Source organism: Epinephelus fuscoguttatus, linkage group LG2, assembly GCF_011397635.1.
Source record: "Epinephelus fuscoguttatus linkage group LG2, E.fuscoguttatus.final_Chr_v1".
Taxonomy (NCBI): Eukaryota; Metazoa; Chordata; class Actinopteri; order Perciformes; family Serranidae; genus Epinephelus; species Epinephelus fuscoguttatus.
This window is the reverse complement of record NC_064753.1, coordinates 43,481,718-43,504,384: the sequence shown is the minus strand read 5'-3', so window position 1 is coordinate 43,504,384 and position 22,667 is coordinate 43,481,718. Positions and strand designations below refer to the sequence as shown.

Below are 22,667 nucleotides of genomic sequence, written 5' to 3'. Positions count from 1 at the left end.
CTTTAGGCGTGACACTTAAAGCAGCTGTATATGACTGTCAGAGCAGATCTATGATTCAGAGCCTGATTCAGATTGTCTGCACACGGTTCTTATCATGGAAGTGGCTGAACCAGTGGCTAGCAGCTAATGGTACTAACAGAACGAGCACCTCCAACAACGCTAACAGTGTTAACCTGCGAGGGAATCAAAGGGTGGGTGTAACGCTTCCACAGTGACATCGTGGGTCTGGACAGCTTTATCAGCTTAACTGCCGTATAAGCGCAGTGCAGAGTGGCGGCAATGAGCTAGCAGGTGGAATACAGTCAACGGAACTAACATGCACATGCAGCCAGACCAGGTACCACAACAAACCACAGAGCAGCTCTGATTACAGCACATACAGAGGGAGTCATTCTCTGCTCAGGACGCTACTACTCCACTATATCTCTGCACAGCAAAAAGTGGTTTGCTGCTCCTCAGAACCTTTACATCCCGACATAATCCAGTAGTGATAGTAGAGATATTCAGTGAGTGACTCTTAATAACAGTGGCCGACTGGACAGTTCTCTGATTTCACTGTGCTCATGTGAATCATCCTTTTCCCCTGCAGCCTCTGTGCTGACACAATGTGCTACTATCCTTCATTATGCATGCTGCATCATATGGGAATAACTGCGGCATCAACTCCAAAGAAATGACCTGGAAGTGTTAATAATGTGAAACTAATAAATGTATAGAATGAGGTTTTCTAAAATGTTCCACTCACAGCATTAGCATGGTATGTAGACTAACAACAACAGTGCTACACAACAATGCAAGAGGCATTCAGGGCGAGGTGTTAATGAGTGTCTGCAGAGTAAAAGAGGAAGATGATTTAACCACCAGGAAGTCCAGTTTGTCTTATTATACGCCAAGGCATCAAGTGGTTTAGACATACTTTGAGCCTGGATCTGAACAACTCAAGGAAATTAATCATGGAAAACTGACTTCTCCTCTGTATCAATACTTGTGAAGTGAACAGCTAATTAGCACAATGCAAAGGCTCAAGCTATCGGTTGTGCTTTGTGTGCTCACACCTACAGTCATTTTGTGAGGACGCTGCTTTGTGCTGTGGGTAAAGTAGGACTGTGACCTGATTTGCAAAGACTACCCTGCAGATTTCTGCTGGAACCTCTCCAGCAACATCACCTATAGCAGCAGCACATGGTGTCACTGAAATGAAGGAAACTGTGCAATTTTTGCCATCATGAGTTCAGAAGCAATAACACCATAGCTGTGTTACTCAGCTCAGATATTACTCAAAACCAAGACCACTTCTTAGGTCAGATTGGGTTCTTACCTTGCTCCGACCACCACCAAGTAGTCGAGAAGGCGAGGGCACATTTTCTTTTTCTCCATCTTGGATTGACCACGTCCTGTGTGTCACGGCATCCAGGATTTATGTTCCCTCTTGAGTCAGTGCTGCCTTTCCATCACATCTGGGAAAGTTCAGGTGTAAAGTTGAAACACAGCTCCTTGTTTATCATTGTGACGGGTCAGAAAATGATGGAATCAAACCTGTAACACAAGAAAAAGACGGGGGAAAAGAAATTCTGTTTTAGGTGTGTTTCTATGACCATAATTAAATAAACACTGGGATGTAAACCAGAGAGAAACAATGAGGATGAATTATGAAGACATCTGGTCCATTACCACTGCATACAACAAACCTCATGATCTTTCAGAGTTGCAAATGTGGGCTAAACATGGCAGCATGATTTATACTCTGACTTTTTCTAAATGTCAAGAACTAGAAATAACTCGTATGCAATACCATTCTACATTTGAAGCAGCCTCCAATTTCCCTGTACCTGTCTTATCTCTGTTTGTAAGTGTTAAGTAGGGCTGTACCCAACTCAGAATTAATATGCATATCCGACTATTCGTCCTCCCCCCCCCATATAACCTAGAGTTTGAGAGTTTAGATAAGGTTCGGCAAAATAATCATGGCGACAGTGACGTTCACAAGTCCTCAGAACTAATGGAGGCTAACTACACTAATGACAGATCAGACATGTGCAGCATTTTTTGCCAACACTACTGTAGATATCAAACAAATGCCAGAAGGCAGACGATAGCGTTATCTCAGAGCCTGACCAGGCAAAGCCTCTCCTCCTCTGAGCAGCTGCCTCCATCTCACTCAGTCTCACCCTGGGTGTGGGGTTGCAGCTGTCCATACCGAAGAGAAGCATGAAAGCAAAGAGTGCTTACTCTGTAGCTCCGCTTGACTTAAAGGAATCTCAGGGTGCTTTCACACTTGCCCTGTTTGGTTCAGTTCAATCGAACTCAAGTTTGTTTGCCCCCTAAGTGTGGTTCGTTTGGGCAGGTGTGAACACCGCAATCGCAGTCAGGTGCACACCAAAACAACCGGACCGAGACCTTCTTGGAGAGGTGGTGTCAGTCCGTTGGTCCATGGTTGTTGGTTTGTGGTGAGAATGTGTTCTGACCTGGATCCGAACCAACTGCAGTCACATGACACATTGTTTGGGTTAAACATGAGCATGTTACAGTCCTGGAGGATTATTAATGTGCACCTCCTCCTGTACTGCCTTAATATGCACATTCAGCACATCCAATGCATCAAAACATTGTTTTCTAGTTGGAGCCGCGCCTCCTTTTCAAACTGTATGGTTTGACTAAAATGAACAATGACAGCAATATAGTCCACGATGAGCAGCGCTAAAATCAACCTGCGTAGTTGTCCCTCCATTGTGACATTAGAAAGTGTCACATTTATCTTGCAAGTGTACTCTTCTTCAACGTTTTGTTTACTTCCTGGATTTTTCCCACATGGAAATTCTGACCAATCAAGAGCAGCTTTCTCACACAAGGTATTTGATCTGGTCCGCTTGTAAATGCTGGCGTGAGAACACAAACCAACACTTGGCAATTATACAACTTTGGAACAACATGAGTCCCTGATTTGGACTGAGGCAAGCGAACTCTTGGTGTGAAAGCCCCTCAGTTGACTAAGGGGGTCTCTGTGATAAATGAAATCTTCAACTTTCAGGGAGCAGCCCTAGTATTAACATCATTACACAAGTCTTTCAACCCCACATGACAGTAGGTGATTCATACAGGCAAGTTTAGAGAGGCATGAAATCTACTGAGCTCTTTCAGATTTTAGAGATTTTGCAATTGAGAAAACATGAGAGCTGACAGAGAACAACGTTGTGTTGTGCTGTCTCTGGTTGTTCAAACACATGACCAATAACCCGTCAAGGAAGTGGCTTTGTTTCACCAGCTGCCAACGATGCATCAGCAAAGATGAAAAATGTAACTGCATTGCATTCTGGTTGACTGAGCCTACTGCCAGTGAAGAGACTAAACTGAAGCTCATTTTCTTTTGGTTTGACGGATCATCAACTGTGAAAAATGTGAATCTGGGATAAAAAGCCATTAAACACAGCAGAGATAGTTGATATTGTAAAGTGTTTTCTTGCTATGACACAGCATTGTACGTCTGCTGGAAATGTCACTGACAATGTCACATCTACATTTTAGTTTGCAAGAAAAGAAAGACATAAGCAATCATGTCATGTTGACGCACTTAGAATGATCATCTCTACCAGACAGGGTGCACGGCTGACAATAAGACAAAGCTGGCGGAGCACAAAAGATGTCAGACATGACAAGCTTACATCAGCATCTCCAGTGTACTACGATGTTGTCTACATTTTACCCCACATCATAGAAAGGTATTAAAAGCATCCATCCAAACAGTGGACTCAAAAATGCACAGAACATTTCTATTAAAGTGTTATAGTGTCGATTTCTCATGACAATTATTTCAGCTGCTTGTTTTTGTCGGAGGATAAAGACATTTCCGTAGAGGCTCGCTGGTAATAGTAAGCAGCTTAGGGGGCTTGGTGGAATAAGCACCCTTCACGGCCCTGTGACTGACTGACTGACAGGTAACTGCAGCAAACTTAACCGGCACCTCTACAGATGGCCAGCCACCACGGAGCCACTTCCAGCTCTAGTCTAGCATCTTCTCACAGTCAGGACGCCACAAGAAACTGTAATCTTCACAGCAGGATGGAAAATAATATCCTACGTGGAAACATGAAGCACAGTTAAACGGCTATTCCCTGACGATATAAAAAATAATATTTCCACTGCTTTGGTGACAGGACATTGCGAGCAAGTCGTCCGTGCTCCAAGTCAAACAAAGCTACACCAACAACACTGGTGTTTAATCATGTCAAAGGAGCAGCACTCTGAGTGTACCGCACATGTGATGAGGATGCATAAGCCACTCCATATAAAAAACAAACAAACGAGGAGACGGTAGGGATGCCGTTCCGCCACGGTGAGTCGGGACGCCGTTATCAGCAGTAAGTGCCATATGAGGGATACACATAAAGGGAACAAACATGCATGAACAGCCTGTCCGGCTACCAAAGCAAAAGCCAGAGAAGCTTGGATTACAGCATACACAGTGGGAGTGTGACTTCATTCTCTGCTCAGGACACCATTACCCCACTTTATCTTTACATGCATTGCTGGTATATTAATGCTCTGAATGCTGTGTACAGCTTCTTTAACACATTTGCCTAAACCTATTTGCAGAAACATTTATTTTCACATTCCCACATATATGTCACGTCACACTATTTGCTGCTATAATACTGATATGCATAAGGAACCTGCCACTCCCCCACACAGGAAGCCAGGATCAAACTCATCCTGCTTCATTTACATCTACGCCTGTTCTGTGTTTCACATCTGCTGCACAGCCATGTAAACAGCAGGCAAAGAGCACAACAATGGGCATTTTCATCACAAAGAACATATTGTGTCTGCAGTGAAATCTGGCTTATTAGGACTACAGTCAGAGGAGAACTTGATGTCTCAGTCTCTCCTACAACAGATTTCTCCCAGCATGATTGTTAAACGTTTTTACAAAATGGCGGCTCTACAAAGAAGTCCTTGCTCTTTCATTCGGAGCAGACGAGCACCAAAACCTGACTCCTGTTGCCTTACACTGCTGTGAAACAAACACACAGACGTTAGATTATTTTACTTCATACATTATACATATAGAAAAAGAAATCCCAAGGTGTTAAAACACATGTGACAGGACGAGCCTAAATTAGAAACTGAAATACATGTTTGATGAAAAGGAAAACCTACAGTGACAGGATTCACAGTAATTCTACTGACATCACTGCAAACAGCCTTTATTCTAACACCAACAAACACTACGTTCAGAAACTCCACCCTGAAACACAAACAGAGCACCATGCACAGAGCACTATTTCACTGTCTTGTAAAGGCTGTTAGTCCTGCACTGATAAGCTAATGGATGTATAATTTAGCCAGTGGTTCACACTGTGCCATTTGTGCATTCCTACTGAAAGAGTAACCTAGGGGGGAAAAGACTCCACCGTGTTTTCAAGTAGACAACATGCCAGGTTTAAAAGGAGTGTTCCCATCACATGCAAACAAGATCCACAGTAAAGGATAAAAATAATACTGACTGTCCATATTTTATATGATCATAAGTCTGCAGTGGCTTTAAACTTCATTCTACCTGCGCATATGTATGCTGATTTCAATAAAAAAGGCCATAAAAATAAACATTTAAAGATTCAGAATGATCTTGACATAAAACACAAGCGCTACACTGAATTTCACGACCTTGTGCACACAACACAGTTTCCTGTTTCAGTGCTTGTTATAGGAGCTGTATGCTGAATCTATCAGACATGGTTGCGTCATTGTTGAGCAGCAGCATCACATTTCCACACCAGTGTCAATGTCTGATGGATACATTTCAGAGGCAGTGTATGTTAAAGAAGACTCAAGATTTTATGTTTTATTGCTAACTTTCATTTGTTATGGACTTGCCAAAGTTTCTCTCTCAATAGCTTCAGCTGTAAACTTCAAATAATGAGAGATCAGTTGCCCCTTAAAACAGAAAAACATTAAGAACCACATGGTTGAATATATGTTTAAAATTGTATCTGCATTGAAAAAGAGATGGCATTTTCTATATTGTTGCAAAAGTGGTTTGGATATACGAACATGAAAACCTTGGAAACCTCTGATGCAACCTCTTAAGTGTCATCTATAGCCCTGTTTAAATAGGAATTGTGCAAATTTGCAGGAAAGCCCAGTCAGTCTTTTTTCAGCATTGGCAGTATAAAAAACAAAATCGGGGAGTGCAGCAAAATGCCGCATACCTACTTTTGTTTATACAGAATGCACCTTTTTCGGGGCAATGGGGGGCGTGAGCAAGTAACCAAATGTGTAGCTCAGCGTGTGACGTAAACAGTGACTTGGGAGGGAAGCCGCGGCTGGTCAGCTCTTTGGCGATTCTCTCGTAAGTCGGCCCGTTCTTCACCGTCCCCGTCATCTGACGGTTAATGGCCTCTTCGTTTGCGAGGGCGCGCAATTCTTTGTCTCCCCAGTTGCTCATCTTTACAGTGTCTGTCAGGTTTCTGTTTCCCTCTTGCTACTAGCTGCTCATTCCTGCTATCAGCTGTGTCCTGTTTATCCACCGCCAGTGTGGTGTCAGCTCCTCCCACAAGTCATCAACAGCCCCTCCCGTGGCGAAGGGGGCCTCGGTCTTTTTAAACCAAAAAAGTTCCACCAATATGTCTACCCTACGAGGCGGAAAATTGGGCACCTCAGATCAACTCGCCAATCAGGCTGTGTGTGTCTAAACGCTCGCAGCTTGCTGGCAAAACGGCCCAACATTCGCGGAAAATCTGACAGTGTAAAAGGGGCTTATCTTTCACTATTAAGGTTGCAGTGGTATACCGGTTTCAAGGTATACCATGAAATGACAACTAACGGTTGTAATACCGTGTATTAAAACATGCAACTGGACTAGGGCTGAGCAATATGAAGATACTGTGTCATTATCAAGATATGAGTCTATCTATCGTCTGAGATTTTGGATAACGTTGTATCGTGATATGGCATAAAAGGTTTATTTCCCTTGTTTTAAAGGCTGCATTACAGTAAAGTGATGTAAATATATGATCTTAATACACTTTTCCATTTGTTCTAATGATTGCTTTAACCTTATTAGCCATTAAATCCAAATCATTGATGCTTATTGAAAAAAAACGACAGTCATCAATACAACTTTGTTGAATCAGAGCAGGTATTTGGTCAGAAATATTATGTTTGATTTTGTCTCCCAGTCTGAGCATTGGCGAAGTGCTTTTGAGGAGATTTAAAAATATTGAGATATATATCATATATCGAGATATTGCATAAAAATATTGGGATATCAGGACATATCGCCCAGCCTTAAACTGGACGGAGAATATGCTTCCATTAAAAAAATAGTTTCAAGTTTGAATTATAGTAATAAAACATTTCTTCAACTAGAAATAATCCTCCTGTTTTCATTCCTTTCAAAGTCATTCTGACGGATAAAAATAACTCTGTAATACCGTGATACCGTCAAATTGTTGTGTTTTCTGAGACGGTTATTTTTACCATGAATGTCTCATAGGGTTGCAACACTAATCATGATAGAATATTATATTGATTCTTGGACAACAATACGATATTTGCTGATGTCACAAAGCCTGGCATGATATGATTCTGATTCAGTTTAATTCGAGGGCCTGCGATTGTAATGAGATGTTATCAGTAAATATCCTCATTTCTAGGAGGTGAGTTTGGACAGAAATGGTGACACGGATGTGCCATGGGAATTTAAAAATGAACATGTATCTTAAAGATGACGATATGTACTGATGTTTTTCACTTTGCATCGATGATACTGGATTGTTGATCACTGAATCGACACATCGATCCAGATCAATGTGTCGTTTCACCCATAACTGTTACTAAATATTGACGTTTCACAAGTAAATTCCACACTTTAGAGATGAGAGCCAAACAGAGCAGGCACACAGAGACAACAGGGCAGACAAATGGACTGCATGTTAAGTCATAAGTGCGACTCCACAGTCCCACATCCTGACAGAGGCTGTCATTAACCCCAGCAGCCACGGCACAGCCACAGCTGCGTCCAGCAGACATCGGGGGCGACTTTATCACAGAGTGCTTCAGATGCATTATGGGTCTAATTATCTCTAATAGTCCCACTTGTGAGTAGAGGAGCCATTCACAGAGGGGCATAATACAAAACTGGACTCATCTTAACGGAGCGTGACACCATCAAATGGTCAAACTTTGACTTAATTATCAAATAGATCCAAAATAGAGAATCCTTATGTTAATGTCACTGACACATTAGTGTTAAAACACAGTTTAGCCACTTCAGTTACAGAATATATTATCATGTTAGGGAGGAAAATAAGCTGGTCCGTACTTGACAGGGTTAACACAGGGAATGAGTAAGCTGACACTCTCCAGTGCAGCAGAATATGATGTGTGCAGCGCCATAACAAGGCTCAGTTCAGACAGCACTGCATTATGGGTTGAAACATGGCTTGTTGAGTCAGCTTTATGTCAGCACTCATCACATTTGGGGAAATTATTCAAATACACTGCGAGCCTGACACGCTGCTACTTACGTCTGCATGTCAGTGAACACGAAGACCAAAGTAAAGTGTCACTTTACATGAGCAAGTGTATCTGCTCTGCTCTGAGAGACTGGTGCTGAACCTTGTCTTGGAACACTGCATCTTTTTAACTAGTTCTTCGCACTTTTCTAGCTGTTTCTACAAAGACGGCACGATAACGGCTCGAACCTTTCTCACACCAATGGCTAGATACAGAGAGGAATTGATTGTAACTACATAATATATTCAAACAGTGAGAGCTAGGCCGATGCAGAATACAGATCTAACCCTCTTTATCTTGCAAAACCATCAGGACAATGAATCAACATGCAGGTCTGGCAACATGAATGCTTCCTGGTGCAAAGCCAAAATGGCTATTTTATGAAGCAGCAGAGCTGGAAGCAGAGCAGGAGGCAGACTCATCCAGCACAAAGATACAGGACCACAGCATTATTTTTAGATGAGGGTTGGAAGGACTACACCACTTTGCTGATTGTGTTTAATGAACAAGCTTGGTAGTGAACCTTGTTTTTATCTCTCAGTAAATAAAAAAAAAAGAGAGATAAAAGAATCACCACAACACGGTGTAATCTTCAAAGGCGAGATGATGATGCAGGTTAACACAACAGATGAATCTGGTCAGAGTGGTCTGCAGGGCGGCACTTGCTGCTTATGTAAGCACAGAGACTGGAGGAGATGGATATGATTCACAGGCCTCCAACATGGACAGCATTTCTTGCCAGTCACAGTGAACAGCAGTAAGTGGTGGTGATGATGGAGAAGGCTCTGTTGAATTAGTTTTCCTTCAGAGGGATGAGGTGTGGATTAAAAAAGTATTGATCATCGCTTTCTCACCTCTAGATTACATCTTTTCTTACTGAAAAAACTGTACACTGTTTCACGGCTGAACAGCTACGAGAACTTTTTGGTACCGCATCAATAAAGCTGTTAAGCACAAAATGAGCCTGAGCATCTCCAGGCTCACACTGACGAAGTACCCTGATTTTTTAAAAAATTGTGAACCCCATTTTCGGCACCAAAAACCACAAAATCAATCCTATAGGTTCACTTCATGTGTTGTCACAGTGGTAGTTGGGTCATGTGTCATCATGTGAGCTGTCACACGAAGCTCGAGCGTGACAAGCTTATACGTTTTCTCAGCTAACAGGAAGGGAGCTCACTCAATGTGCATTACATAACAAAGATGACACGCATACCTTGTTTGTATTTCAGAATAAATACACCGACACCTCTGTCTTAAAATATCCCACAACTCCATCTGTATTTTGAAAGACACACAGGAGATCCTGCCCCTCAGCGAGGAGACTCCAGTGTGCTGTAAATGATGTGTTGTCATTGATTTATTGGGCTGTCTCTACAGATATTGACATCCAGTAAAATTTTACTCCAGGATCAATGACGCTGATAATAATTAAATAGTCTTAAATAACAGATACATCATATGTCATGTATCAGAACAGACTTTTCTCATATTTTTGTGGAGTGATTAAAAAAAAAAAAGAGGAAAAACATTGTACTATATATATATATAAATCAAAATATATACAATATATAAAAATATTTTGTGCCAGAATATTAGGTATCAGACAGTTAAATTTAATGTTTTCTTAAGATCTGTTCAAGACACCTTTTCACCAAATTTAGGACAGAGTTTTGGACAAATCATGTGTTAATTATTTAAGCAGGTAAGTAGTATGTTGAGGTAAGTGTTACGTAGGAATATGGTTATTAGAGTGAGTGAAGTCAATCTACATTTTGCCAACAGGTAAACGTAAGTATGACGTAAAATGACAGTTTTATAGGGTTCTCTTTAAAGACCTGTAACATTAGAAATGTGGAGCTTTACACAGAAAGGCTTCACTCGTTTCCATGAAAATAAATTAAATGACTGTAGCAGTTCAGACCTCACAAAGTCAAATTTAAGACTGTTTAATGACTTTTAAGGCCTTACTGTTGCAAAGCTGAATTGTAGACGCCCTGTTTATTCGCTCTGTGCTATTTTTTTTTTTTTTCCTTAAGATATTTTTTGGGGCATTTCTGCCTTTATTGGACAGGACAGGTAAGTGTGAAAGAGGAAGAGAGAGAGGGGGAATAACATGCAGCAAAGGGCCATAGGCTGGATTCAAACCCGGGCCGCTGCGGCAACAGCCTTGTACATAGGGCGCCTGCTTTAACCACTAAGCCACCAACGCCCCCGCTCTGTGCTATTTAATTGCCTCGCTGATATTGATAACAACCTCTGTACTCCAATGTCATGGTCATTAAATCAGTTTAAATTAAAATCCACCGCCTTATCTCGTCAGTCAGTGTTTGTGTTGGAAGATGCACTTCTTTAATTATCATAATTAGTATTCATTTCACTTGATTTTATGCATCTATGCATTCTATTTTTATTTTATCTTTATTATTATGGTGATTTTTTCACCCATCTTATACAATGCATTCCATGAATTCTATTTTATTTTTTATTGTTATTATCAGGTGGGGTTTACATTATTCTACATTAATTATTGCATTCAATCCCTGTTCTTATGTTATCTTATCTTATCTGTTTTAATATGGAGGACTCAGTCAGTTTATTCACTCTGTGCTATTTCTTTGCCTCGCTGATATTGAGAACTATCTCTGTACGCTAATGTCATGATCATTAAATCAGTTTACAATAAAGTCAACTGCCTTATGTCATCAGTGGTGTTTGTGTTGGAAGCTGCACTTCTTTTATTGTAATAATTATTATTATTTTTTTGTTACTGTTATTTATTTCACCTGATTTGTTGCATCTAGGCATCCAATTTTATCATTATTATGTGGATTTTATTTTCCATCTTATATTATGCATTCCTTATTTCATTATTAACATTATCAGGTGAGGTTTGTCTTATTCTACATTAATTATTGCATGCTGTCCGTTTTTATGCTCATTTTATATCTGTTTTCATGCAAAGGACTCAGTCGGTGCATGCAATTTCCTTATTGTAAAGCACTTCTTGTATGAAATGTGCTGTACAGTCATTATTAGACCTGTTCTCATTAATGCAATAGCAAAACGATGCTGTGAGCGTGATGGCTTTACATAACACACCTTTATTACAGGGGGTGTCAGTTGGTGCTGACGTTAGCTATCAGATGTATTTTACTACCTTCCTGACCTAACAAGCTAACTGTGGAGATTAGAGTAACGACACACGACCAGAGGAGGATTATATCCACAGTAAAAAACGTGACAAGGCGATGCCAACGCCTCCTGGTAGCTCCAGGAGAGCTGTCCGTGTAGCTTGTCCTGTTTGTGTATGTGTGACAGCTGTCAGGCCGCAGCTCGTCCTATATGTTCACCCCTAAAGATGCATCCTCTCACCTCCACTCTGCTAGCTTTATGCTTTTCTACGTCATGGATGGATTAGCTAGCAGGCTAGCTACCTGACGTTAGCCGCTAACAGTAGCTTCACCGATTTATCTCTTGATTTAAACAACGTTTAAATGTGAAACAACGGTGGCGACATCAGAAAACAGTTCAGATAACACGGAGACAAGTGAGGTTGGTGGGTTTAAAGGGGAAAGACGTGGGGTAAGAGCATCCTTACCTGGTGGCATTAGCCGGTTAGCCGCTAACGCTCGCTGCGAAACCAGCTGCTGATGACGGCCTGGGTGGTGGGTGCCCTCCGCGGTCACAGAGGGGGAGAGGCAGCGCTGTTTGTCCCGATTCAGCCCTCTTTTCTTGGGTTCACGGTACAGGACTGGAAACAGCGGCTGAAATGGGCGGCAGCTACTCCGTGTGACTGGTTCGCAGCGTAAATAAATGATGCGAAGTGTGTGTCCGCCTCTCAGCTCGATGAACGGGTGGCTCAGTCAGTTACAACCTGCCTTCACAACATCCTCTTCATCATCATCAGTCTGCAGGGAGTTCCGCATACTGAGACCTAACGGAAGCGACGAACAAGCCTGGCGAAAACCGCTTAATGCTCTCCACAGGGACTGAAACGTTAGTGTGTCTGTGGTAACTATAGTTCACTCAATAATCTGTGTGGACAGTCTGCAGTATTTTACAGTGCTTTAACGCCTGACAGGGCCGAGCAAAGACTTTCTGGGGCCCTGAGTGTGATCTGATGAGCCACCCCACCAGCCCCAAACTGTGCATCCATTAACTACAGTGGCAATTAAATTTTTTATTAAATATTTTATTATTATTATTATTATTAAAGGTGCGATTGATAACATTAAATATTGCACTCCCCCTTTCCCTCTTCCGTTGCATTAAAGTCACCATACCACTGTTGCTGGAAGCCAAGCCCCCAGGAGCAGCATCTACCATTTATCATTTACATAGTTGCCCAAAGTGGAATCAAAACGACAAGGTCCGTCTACTGACGCCACGGGGCCCAAAAAGTATACAATCCTCTATATGCTAATGTCACGGTGTGTCTTCGCTGGTCTTTGCAATCATGTGTAGTTGCTGTTTTTTTGTGGGTTTTTTATGGTTCATTTCTAATATATATTAACATTAGGTATCGGCGCCAATCACGTTATTTTTACAAAATTGGAATCGGTAATAAAAGATCGGAGGACTCAAAACAACAACAATGGCCAGGTTTTTCATCTATGTTGTTCACTGTTGCCTCTGCTTTCCAATGTATAAAGTGTGGCGATCCTGTATATTTTCTAGATATATATTTTTTTACAAGACAGTCAGCTGATGGCTTGCTCATCTCCAGACACACCCACCGGCGCTATCGGCCAGTGGGATGGCTGGATCAGCTGAGCCCAGGTAGACCAGCCCCTACATTATGCCGCTCCTGGCAGTATGGCGAGAGTCGCCGGCGAGTGAGGCATTTTACACCGCTCAAAGTCTGCGAAATAGGTACGCTTCCCCGTGGAATATCTTCCATCCGGCCACCGGCCTCAACTCAGAGATTCCGCCATGGATATCACGGGATCCTACGGAGCCTCCACGCCCAAAACAACGCCGGAGCGTTACGGCATTCACACACGGTCCCGTGAGATGGCAAAAGCCGGAGGTTACTTTCCATTTCATTATTCCTTATTTGGAACGTTGATTTATTGTTTTGAAACTGAACTGAGTCAGAGCCAACAGTGGATTTTCTTTACCTCCTTGGTTGCGGGAAAACCTGGAGTGGAGTTTTCTTTTGTTTAGCGAACTGTGTGGATTGAATGGAATTGAAATGTGAACTGTGAACTGTGTGTTATTTGGAAATCCCGGAGTGTTTGAACTGGATTGAACTGACTGAACGGAGCAGAACATTTCTTTTCTTTGGTGGAAAAAATACAGACTTTCTTGAAACTGATTACTGTTGTATTTGTATTTTTGAAAATTGAGTATAATTCTTTTCTACAGAAACTAGGTAAAAATTAAATTTTTGTGTTGAGGTACCTGTTTTATGGGTTTTATGGTTTCTTTGTGGGGTTTGACTGAGTAAAAGAAAAATATTTGTTTCATGTGTCAAACCGCTAAAAAAGATATAGGCCTATTTTGTTTATTGAAGACAAGAAGAAGATATTAACTTGGTTTACATTTTGTGCCGCTGAACCACCGATAAGCTTTTTGGATACTATTTTAATAAAAAAACAAATCTTATGGGACAACTTGGATGCATTCTTTATTTTTCTTTCTTAATGCTTTGCAAAGTATCGGATTGGACTCGGTATCGGACTCGGTTTCAAAATAAAGGACTCGGTATGGGATCGGATGCAAAAAAATCAGATCGGAACATCCCTAATTAACATACATTTTGGCTTTTCTTTGTAGTAATCTTATATTCTGTTTCATTGCTTGTTTTAGAGCTGTTTTTTATTCTGCATTTTTGTTCCAAGTTGCTGCCTGTCTTGGCCAGGACACTCTTGAAAAAGAGATTTTTACTCTCAAGAGGTTTTTTTCTGGTTAAATAAATTATCTTAAGATTACATTTTAAAATAATAAGAAAAAACTTTTACCCAGAGACGAATATTGGGAAAGAGACATCTGTAAATCATCATTTTGAGCATCACAACCACCACAAAATTACTCATTTTACTATCGGGATTTAATCTATTTGGTCCAATAACATGTCCCCATACTTGGGCTCAGCCTTAGAGATAGATTAAGGAGCTCAGACATCTGGATGGAGCTCAGAGTAGAGCCGCTGCTCCTTCGCTTCAAAAGGGGCCAGTTGAGGTGGTTCGGGCATCTGATCAGGTCCTCCTGGGCGCCTCCTGTTAGAGGTGTTCTGGGCACGTCCCACTAGTAGGAGGCCCAGGGGCAGACCCAGAACACGCTGGAGGGATTACATATCTCATCTGGCCTGGGAGCACCTTGGGGTCCCCCAGGAGGAGCTGGAAAGTGTTGCTGGGGAGAGGGACGTCTGGGGTGTTTTGCTTGGCCTGCTGTGTGGATGAAAATGGATGGATGGATGGTCCAATAACATTTCAAAAGTCTGGAGGAGCCACTAAACCAGAAGTCAGCCACTCAGCTGCACTTGGCAGTTTTTAGTAACCGTAAGTCTCTATTGCACTTGCTCTATGGGCCCCACAGTGCAAGAGATCCAGGTAATTTTATACTGCGGACACTGAGCTTTTTGGTTTCATACCCAACTGAGCAACTTAATAGGAATGAACAGAGCCCCGCCTCCAATGCTGTATCCAGTTCTCAAAACACAAATGGTTGCCAGTTCCTTGCACAACCTGGATATTTCATGATTGAGTGGCAAAGACTGACTCCATTATGTCAAGTGCTGAAACGTTTGTGGTAGAGTAATGAATCAATTCTACAACATGTAGCTATACATTAGCTATAGATTGAGGTTACTTTGTGCAGTGTTGTTTAAAGAATCACTAAAAATAATCTAACATTATGGTATGCTCAGAATACAGTGAGAGTTTGTTGGGAGCATTTAGTGGTTCAGTGTCAGATGTTAGCCGCTTCCGCTGTGTCAGCTTGTGCTCACCAGCACAAGTTGAACTGACATTCATGGACATTCATTTTGGACCCAACAAAAATGTATTTATTTATTTATTTATTTATTTATTTATTGCTGGAAAAGCAATACTTTTATTTTGCAGTTTTCTAAAAGCTCATGTGGATGTTGTTTTTTTAAAATTTATTCTTCTGTAAAAAATGCTATCAATAAACCTTTAACATCAGTATTAGTTTTAAGACTGGAGACCTTTTCATACTGCTCATACTGTATATGTTACTATTTTTTAATCTATTATAAACTTCGGACTCACAAGAGGGTTCATGGGGGCGACAGTTCCTTTGCCTATAGGGATTTGACTTAGGAAGTGGAGGGTTGCCAGTTCAAGTGCCCATACGGGCCAAGTATGGAATGTGGGTTGGTAGCTAGAGAGGTGCCAGTCCGCCCTCTTGGGCCCTGCCAAGGGGCACTGAGACCCCAACTGATCGGGACGCCTGTCCATGGGCAGCCCACTCACTCTGACATCTCTCCATTTAATGCATGTATAGGTCCTGTTTGTGCATGTGTGTGTATTTCTGGCCTGTGTGTGTATGACAACAGAGTGTAAAAGACATTGAATTTCCCCTCTGGGATTAATAAAGTATATCTTCATCTTCATCATTATTTCATTGTTGTAACAATGCTTCTTGGCAATAAATCTTATACGGTTGGAAAGCCTGTTTATTTCCCTTTTAATTGGTGCCACATTTGTGGCTGCAGCTCAAAGGTAGAGCAGGTCGTCCACCAATCGAAAGATCAGCAGTTCAATCCCCAGCAGCAGAGCTGAGTATGTTGATTGCGGCCATAAAAAATTTGCCAAATCTTCTCTGCCAATGCCAAACAGCTTTTTTGGCTGTTGACTCTTGTTTGGTGGATTGGATGATTGAAGTCTTAAGAAACAAGACATATTGGCAATCTAACAATTTATTCATTTCTTCTTTCTTTTGTATTTGGGACCAACTTATTACTTCTGTCTTAACCTCATTTAGTTTGAGAAAGTTATTATTCATCCATATATTTATTGCAGACAAGCAGGCAGTGAGGGAGTTTATTGCTCAACGGTGTATCATCAGCATAGCTCTTATTAAACAGGGGCCCCGTGAGACGCCCCATACAGGCACTTCATTCAGTTATGCCCAGGGCTTGTTCTTTTGTTATGTTATCTATTCCTATCACATAACTCTATGTTTTAGCATATCATTTAAATTTGATGCCCTCCCCCAGCACTCACTGAATCCAATGAGAACCAAGTGCTATTTTGGAAATCCTCTGTGGACTCTGCAGATATCTTCAAGAAACAACTCAAACTCATTGGCGATTAAAATCGCACGCATGTTACGTGGAGTATGAAAACCACTTGAGCAATACTGACAGATTTGACAGCCTTAATAAGCAGCTTACACTGATCAGCCAAAACATTAAAACCACTGACAGGTGAAGTGAATAGCTTTGATTATTTTGTTCCAATGCATTGTTCTGCTGGGAAAGCTTTGGTTCTGGCATTCATGTGGATACCACCTGACATGTTCCATCCACTCAAACACTGTTGCAGACCAAGTACCCCCCCTCATGGCAACAGTACTTCCCAATGGCAGTGGCCCCCCAGCAGGATAATGCACCATGCCACACTGCAAACATGGCTCAGGAATGGCCCAAGGAATGTGACAAAGACCTCAAAGTGTCAACCTGGCCTCCAAATTCCCCAGATCCCAATCTGAATGAGCATCTGTGGCACGTGCCATTAACCCACCTCACAACCCACTGGACTAAATGGATCTGCCGCCAACGCACTGGTGCCAGACACCACAGGACACTCCCAGAGATCCTGTGTCCATGCCTCGACAGGTCAGAGCCAAGTCCGATCCAAGGAGGCCCCACCTTGGATTAGGGGAACATCTGGGGTACCAGCACGTCACAAGAATCCTTGTGAAATTTTCAAAAGCCAGGTCCACACCTTGAGCTTTTCATCACGCTCCACAGACCATTTCTAAACAGTTTTTGTAGTGTGGCATGCTGCATTATCCTGCTGGGGGGCCACTGCCATTGGGGAGTACTGTTGCCATGAGGGGGGGTACTTGGTCTGCGACAGTGTTTGAGTGGGTGGAACATGTCAGGTGGTATCCACATGAATGCCAGAACCAAAGCTTTCCCAGCAGAACAATGCATTGGAACAAAATAATCAAAGTTATTCACTTTACCTGTCAGTGGTTTGAATGTTTTGGCTGATCGGTGCATATCACAGATCTGACATCAAGCCCTCTTTCTGAAGTTATTCAGCTCTTTGTTCATGCGTCACTGATATGAGTCACTGATAGAAATGTTTCACTCTCCTGCAAATGAACCAAGACCGGGTGTGGTCCTATTTAAAGACCAGATAAATCTCAGTAGCTATATGTAGACAATCACTAAGGCAGGGATACTCAAGTAGTTTAGCATTGGGGCCACTTTTGCAAAACGACAGGAGGCTGGGGGCCGGTTAATAAACAAACAATAATCAACAGAGAGGTGATTCAGGCACTCTGTAAAAATATAGAAAATGTGGAAGGAAATATTAAAGAGCCTAAATCATTAAAAGAGCTAAAGCCCTAACGAAAACCTGCAGTGGTCGAAACATGTTGGCTCTTTTAATAATTTAGCTACTACAGTAAAGGCTTTTTAATATTTCCTTCCTCGTTTTTCTATTTTTTCAGAGTGCCTAGATTGTCGATCCTGTTGTTCCATGTTCTCCACAAGTACCCGACTCAAGATTTTGATCTATGTTCGTACATACAGAGCAACCAGACGTCTCTCTTTTTCTAAAAAAGCAATAATGATCAGATAAAATAGAGAAAAGAGGCAAATCCAGTTGCAGCAGCCACAAACAGGTCAGGTCTACACAGGGGGGCTTTTTCAAATAAACAAGCTCTATTTCTGGTGGGTTTAACACACTTTGGCTCCTTATTTACAATCAAGGTACAAAACAAAATCTCTGTGTGAATCATTTTAATTTAACTGAGAATTAGAAAATGGTCGACGAGCCACCCTGCACCCTATTGCAGGCCAGATTTGGCAGACAAGCCACAAGTTGAGCATCACTACACTGAGGTCTTGACTGAACCAAAGTTCACGGTGAGGCATCATTTCATAAACTTGGTCCATGTCTGTCTTTTTTTATTTTTATTATTATAGCTGGCACATTCTTCTATTTTGTTTCTTACATATTTATTTTAGCTTATTAATTTGCTGATATAAAATGGTTTTCTATTTTGAGTTTTTATCCTGCCTCTGGTCTTTCCCCACTTAAAGCGTTTCCTCAGTTCCTGTTCCCGTCTTTCAAACATTTTGTTTGTATGAAAAGTGCCATAAAAATAAAGTTTGATTTTAGTCCCTGAGCATCAACACATCTAAAACCTGAGCATCAAACCAGTGACTGTGACTCCAAACGTCTCAGCACTACAGCATAGCTTTAATTTATACTGTACATACAAAACAGAAGTTCTTCAGGAGTTACAAGTATTAAAATAGGTTTGCATTTCTATACATCCACAATGTTTACAGTGTCACCCTTTGAAAACAGGAATTAAGTGAGATCAGATGACAATTACAGTATATACAGTACAATTAACCTCGATACCTACGACATTAACAGAACATGTACACTAAGAAACAAAGATTTAAAGGGGCAGTCCACGCCAAAATCAAAAACACGTATTTTTCCTCTTACATGTAGCACTATTTATCAGTCTAGATTGTTTTGGTGTGAGTTGCTGTGTGTTGCAGATATCAGCCGTAGAGATGTCTGCCTTCTCTCCAATATAATGGAACTAGATGGCACTCAGCTTGTGGTGCTCAAGGCGCCACAAAATACATTTGAAACACTCAACAGCAATGTCTCCTTCCAGAAATCATGACCCGGTTACTCAAGATAATCAACAGACTTTGTTGTGAGCAGTTCCATGTAGGAACTATTTTCTTTCTACTGAGCTATACTAGACAGAAGGAAGCGTGCATCTACTGCTAGCTAACGTCACAGCTCAGCCAAGAAGGATGCCATTAAGTACATGCACGCTTTCAACGCTGTTTCTCAAATGTATTTTTCTTGTCCCTTTAAGCACCATAAGCCACGTGCCACCTAGTTTCATTATACTGGAGAGAAGGCAGACATCTCTACGGCCAATATCTCCAACACTGCAACTCATGCCAAAACAATCTATAGTGATAAATAGCCGTATAGCTAATAGGGAAATATGTGCTTTTGATTTTGGGGTGAACTGCCTCTTTAAGTGCCAACATTTGATGGTTTTTGCCCATTTGTTCAGCACACCATGACAAAATAATTTCATTAAATCCCATCTGTCAGCGGAGCTTGAATTCAATCAGGCCATGGTGTAAAATTAACCCCGATATTACAGAGGCTACTTTCAAACATAATGGTTAATGTTTGGCTCCAGATACCCTGCAAGCAGCAAACCAAAAACCAAAAGCAAACCTCACATTTCAATACAAAGGGGCTCAAAAGAAACAAATTACTGGTTTGGAAATGCTGCACTCTCTCACATTAATCTGCTTCTTTTAATATTGATCCACCTGTCAAAAAGAAAACCATTAAAAACATTTCCAAAGGGTTAGAAGGAAGTAAGAAAATCATTAAGAAAAACATTTTAGAGCATCAATACAAAGTAAATCAAATTTCGAGAGGGAAGGCAAAAGGCTTGATACAATACGTGGTCAGAAAATGCCAGGACACCATTTTGAATTCTGTCTTTATGTGTTGCTGAATGGAAACGTGCGCCTCAGGAAACTCTTCCTTATGTTAGAGCGTTAATTAACTTTACTGATATCAAGCTTGACATTTAATTCAGGCAACTTTTCAAATTAGCAATGCAACATAATGTAGTTAAGAACGGGAATGAAACTCTTCATGTTGTCACTCGCTTCCAGGAACAGAAAAGTAATTACTGAACTGTGGGGCTTCTGTCAGGTGATTTTCCGAGCAACTGTCGCGGGCGAGGAAGGAAAAGACTATTTACTGTTGTTGCTGTGATGATTCTGCAGGCGCAAGAACAGACCGCTGTTGATAAAGAATGTGGAGGGAAAACATCCACTTGTTTGTGTTCAGTCATGCAACCAACAGGTGGAGCTCAGTGTGTTTTGATCATTGTCTACCACAGTCGAACAGTGTTCACCCACGAGGCCAGAGATGCAGTGAACTGTCATTTATGGCTCCAAAAAACAAAACAAAAAATCAACTGTATAGATCAAACATGAACTGAACTCAGCAATTTATACTTTTATCATTATTAAAGATGCATTAGCAAGTACTTTAGTATACCCTTGATGTGTTAAAGGTCCAGTTTGAAGGATTTAGAGGCATCTATTGGCTGAAATAGGGTAAGCAAGAGGGTTCCTGTACTCCAGCTTCCTCCCACAGTCCAAAGACATACAGGTTAATTGGTGACTCTAAATTGGTGGTGTGAATGTGAATGTGAATGTCTGTCTGTTTCTATGTGTCAGCCCTGTGATAGTCTGGCAACCTGTCCAGGGTGTACCCCGCCTCTTGCCCAGTGTCAGCTGGGATAGGCTCCAGCCGTCCCACAACCCCTAACAGGATAAGTGGTTATGGATAAATGAATATTGGCTGAAATGAATGTGATATTCATGACTATGTTTGATTAGTGTAAAATTACCTGAAATTAATAATGGTTGTGTTTTCGTTACTTAAAAAACGAACTGGTTATGGGACGTACATATGCCATTTTTTTCTGGCCCTTGAATTGACTGTTTTCAGCGTAGACGCATGGCAGGCGTGCTCAAACACAGAGCGACACTGTTCCCTTCTCCCATAAATGTCAGTCTGTGATAAATACGGAAAAGTTGATCATTTTGGTGCAGGGCTGCCACAATTTTACATCTGTCCCACAGACGATAGGCCTACACACTTATTAACAGCGCCTGGAAGATCAGCTCTGCACTCAGGATTTCAGGTAAATAGGTTTCAATACGGTGCTTGTTACAACCTCAGACCAAACCTGCCGCACTCCTAAAAGCTGGCACAAAAACAGCCCGATAGTAACTCCTTGCGTTTTCCAGGCAATTTAAGACATGGCATGTGTACGGGCCCTATATCTACATACAGAGTAGGTCCTCTCTCGCGCGGAGTCTGCCATGTTGTTCTACAGTAGCCCAGAACAGACAAACCAAACAGTAGCTCAAGATAGCAGAATTCGTAGTTTCACGTTAGACACTGGAACAGTTTGAGTTCTGCAAGCTCAACGCTAGATGCCACTAAATCCTACACACTGGACCTTTAAGACTGGGTGTGAAAGACGCGCAAGCAAAAATGTCTGGTGAGCATCTGGGAGATCCACAACAGCTTGTTAATTCCAACAGAACATAATGCATTACAGACATGTTTGTGAATGAAGTAAAGAGAGAATAGGACGCTGAGGACGCTACTTGTGCCTGTTACTGCGTATTACAATCAATGTTCCATAACAGCTACAACAGCTCAGCAGTTGAATGCAGTTTTCATTAATTAGAAGCCAAAAGAAATTGAAAAATTACAATACATTATAATGCCTGGTTGAAACTGTTTGGACAGAGAAATCTGCTTTGGACATCTAAAGGTATGAGAGCTAGTGGTGGTACCTGAACATGGATACACAGACAGCTGAGGAGGTTACTGTCACTCCAAACACTGGCTGCAGTGGCATTATGTCGAACAGTTTTCAGCCCTCGACACATGAAGAGAAAATAAACTACACAATTATAAATCTGCGTTGACATTTCTTTATCATCTGTTACGTATTTCAAGTTTACACTGCACAGGAGAAAACACAGCATGAGTATCAACATCTGAATCTCTGTCGTTATAAAGGATTTTATAACTTTAATGTCTCTACTCATTTCCTGTTGTTCTCTGATTCCTGTTAATAGAGGTTTTGGTTTTCTTCTCTTACTACTCTTTACAAAATCTGACCAGTTAAAGCTGTTGGTGTCGAGTACCCATACAGGAATGATACTCAGACTATGGTTAAGATCAATCTGAAAATCAGCTGTACATTTTTTCCTCAGTGTCATTCACACGATATCAAAAATAAAAGGCTGTCAAATTCTCTATATCCTGTTCAAACTATATGTTGCTTATACATTTGTCACACTTTTAAATGCTAGTGATGAAACAACAAATCAGAATATGAAAACAACTGAA

General features: G+C 41.4%; 1 protein-coding gene across 22 annotated transcripts in view; it reads right to left on the bottom strand.

Annotated features, from left to right (window-relative positions):
• madd (MAP-kinase activating death domain) overlaps positions 1-12,569 on the bottom strand; it is an 82,205-nt gene extending 69,636 nt beyond the window's left edge. For 18 of the 22 annotated variants that reach the window (XM_049598502.1, XM_049598539.1, XM_049598546.1 and 15 more), the window contains exons 1-2: positions 12,116-12,568; positions 1,319-1,536 (exon numbers count right to left, since the gene is read on the bottom strand). In XM_049598502.1, the coding sequence (XP_049454459.1) occupies positions 1,319-1,377 (59 nt within the window). In that variant the 5' untranslated portion in view covers positions 1,378-1,536; positions 12,116-12,568. Of the gene's footprint in view, positions 1-1,318; positions 1,537-12,115 lie in introns of all 22 variants that reach the window. The other 4 variants (XM_049598510.1, XM_049598571.1, XM_049598624.1 and 1 more) reach the window with 2 other exon arrangements.
• Between the last annotated feature and the right edge of the window lie 10,098 nt (positions 12,570-22,667).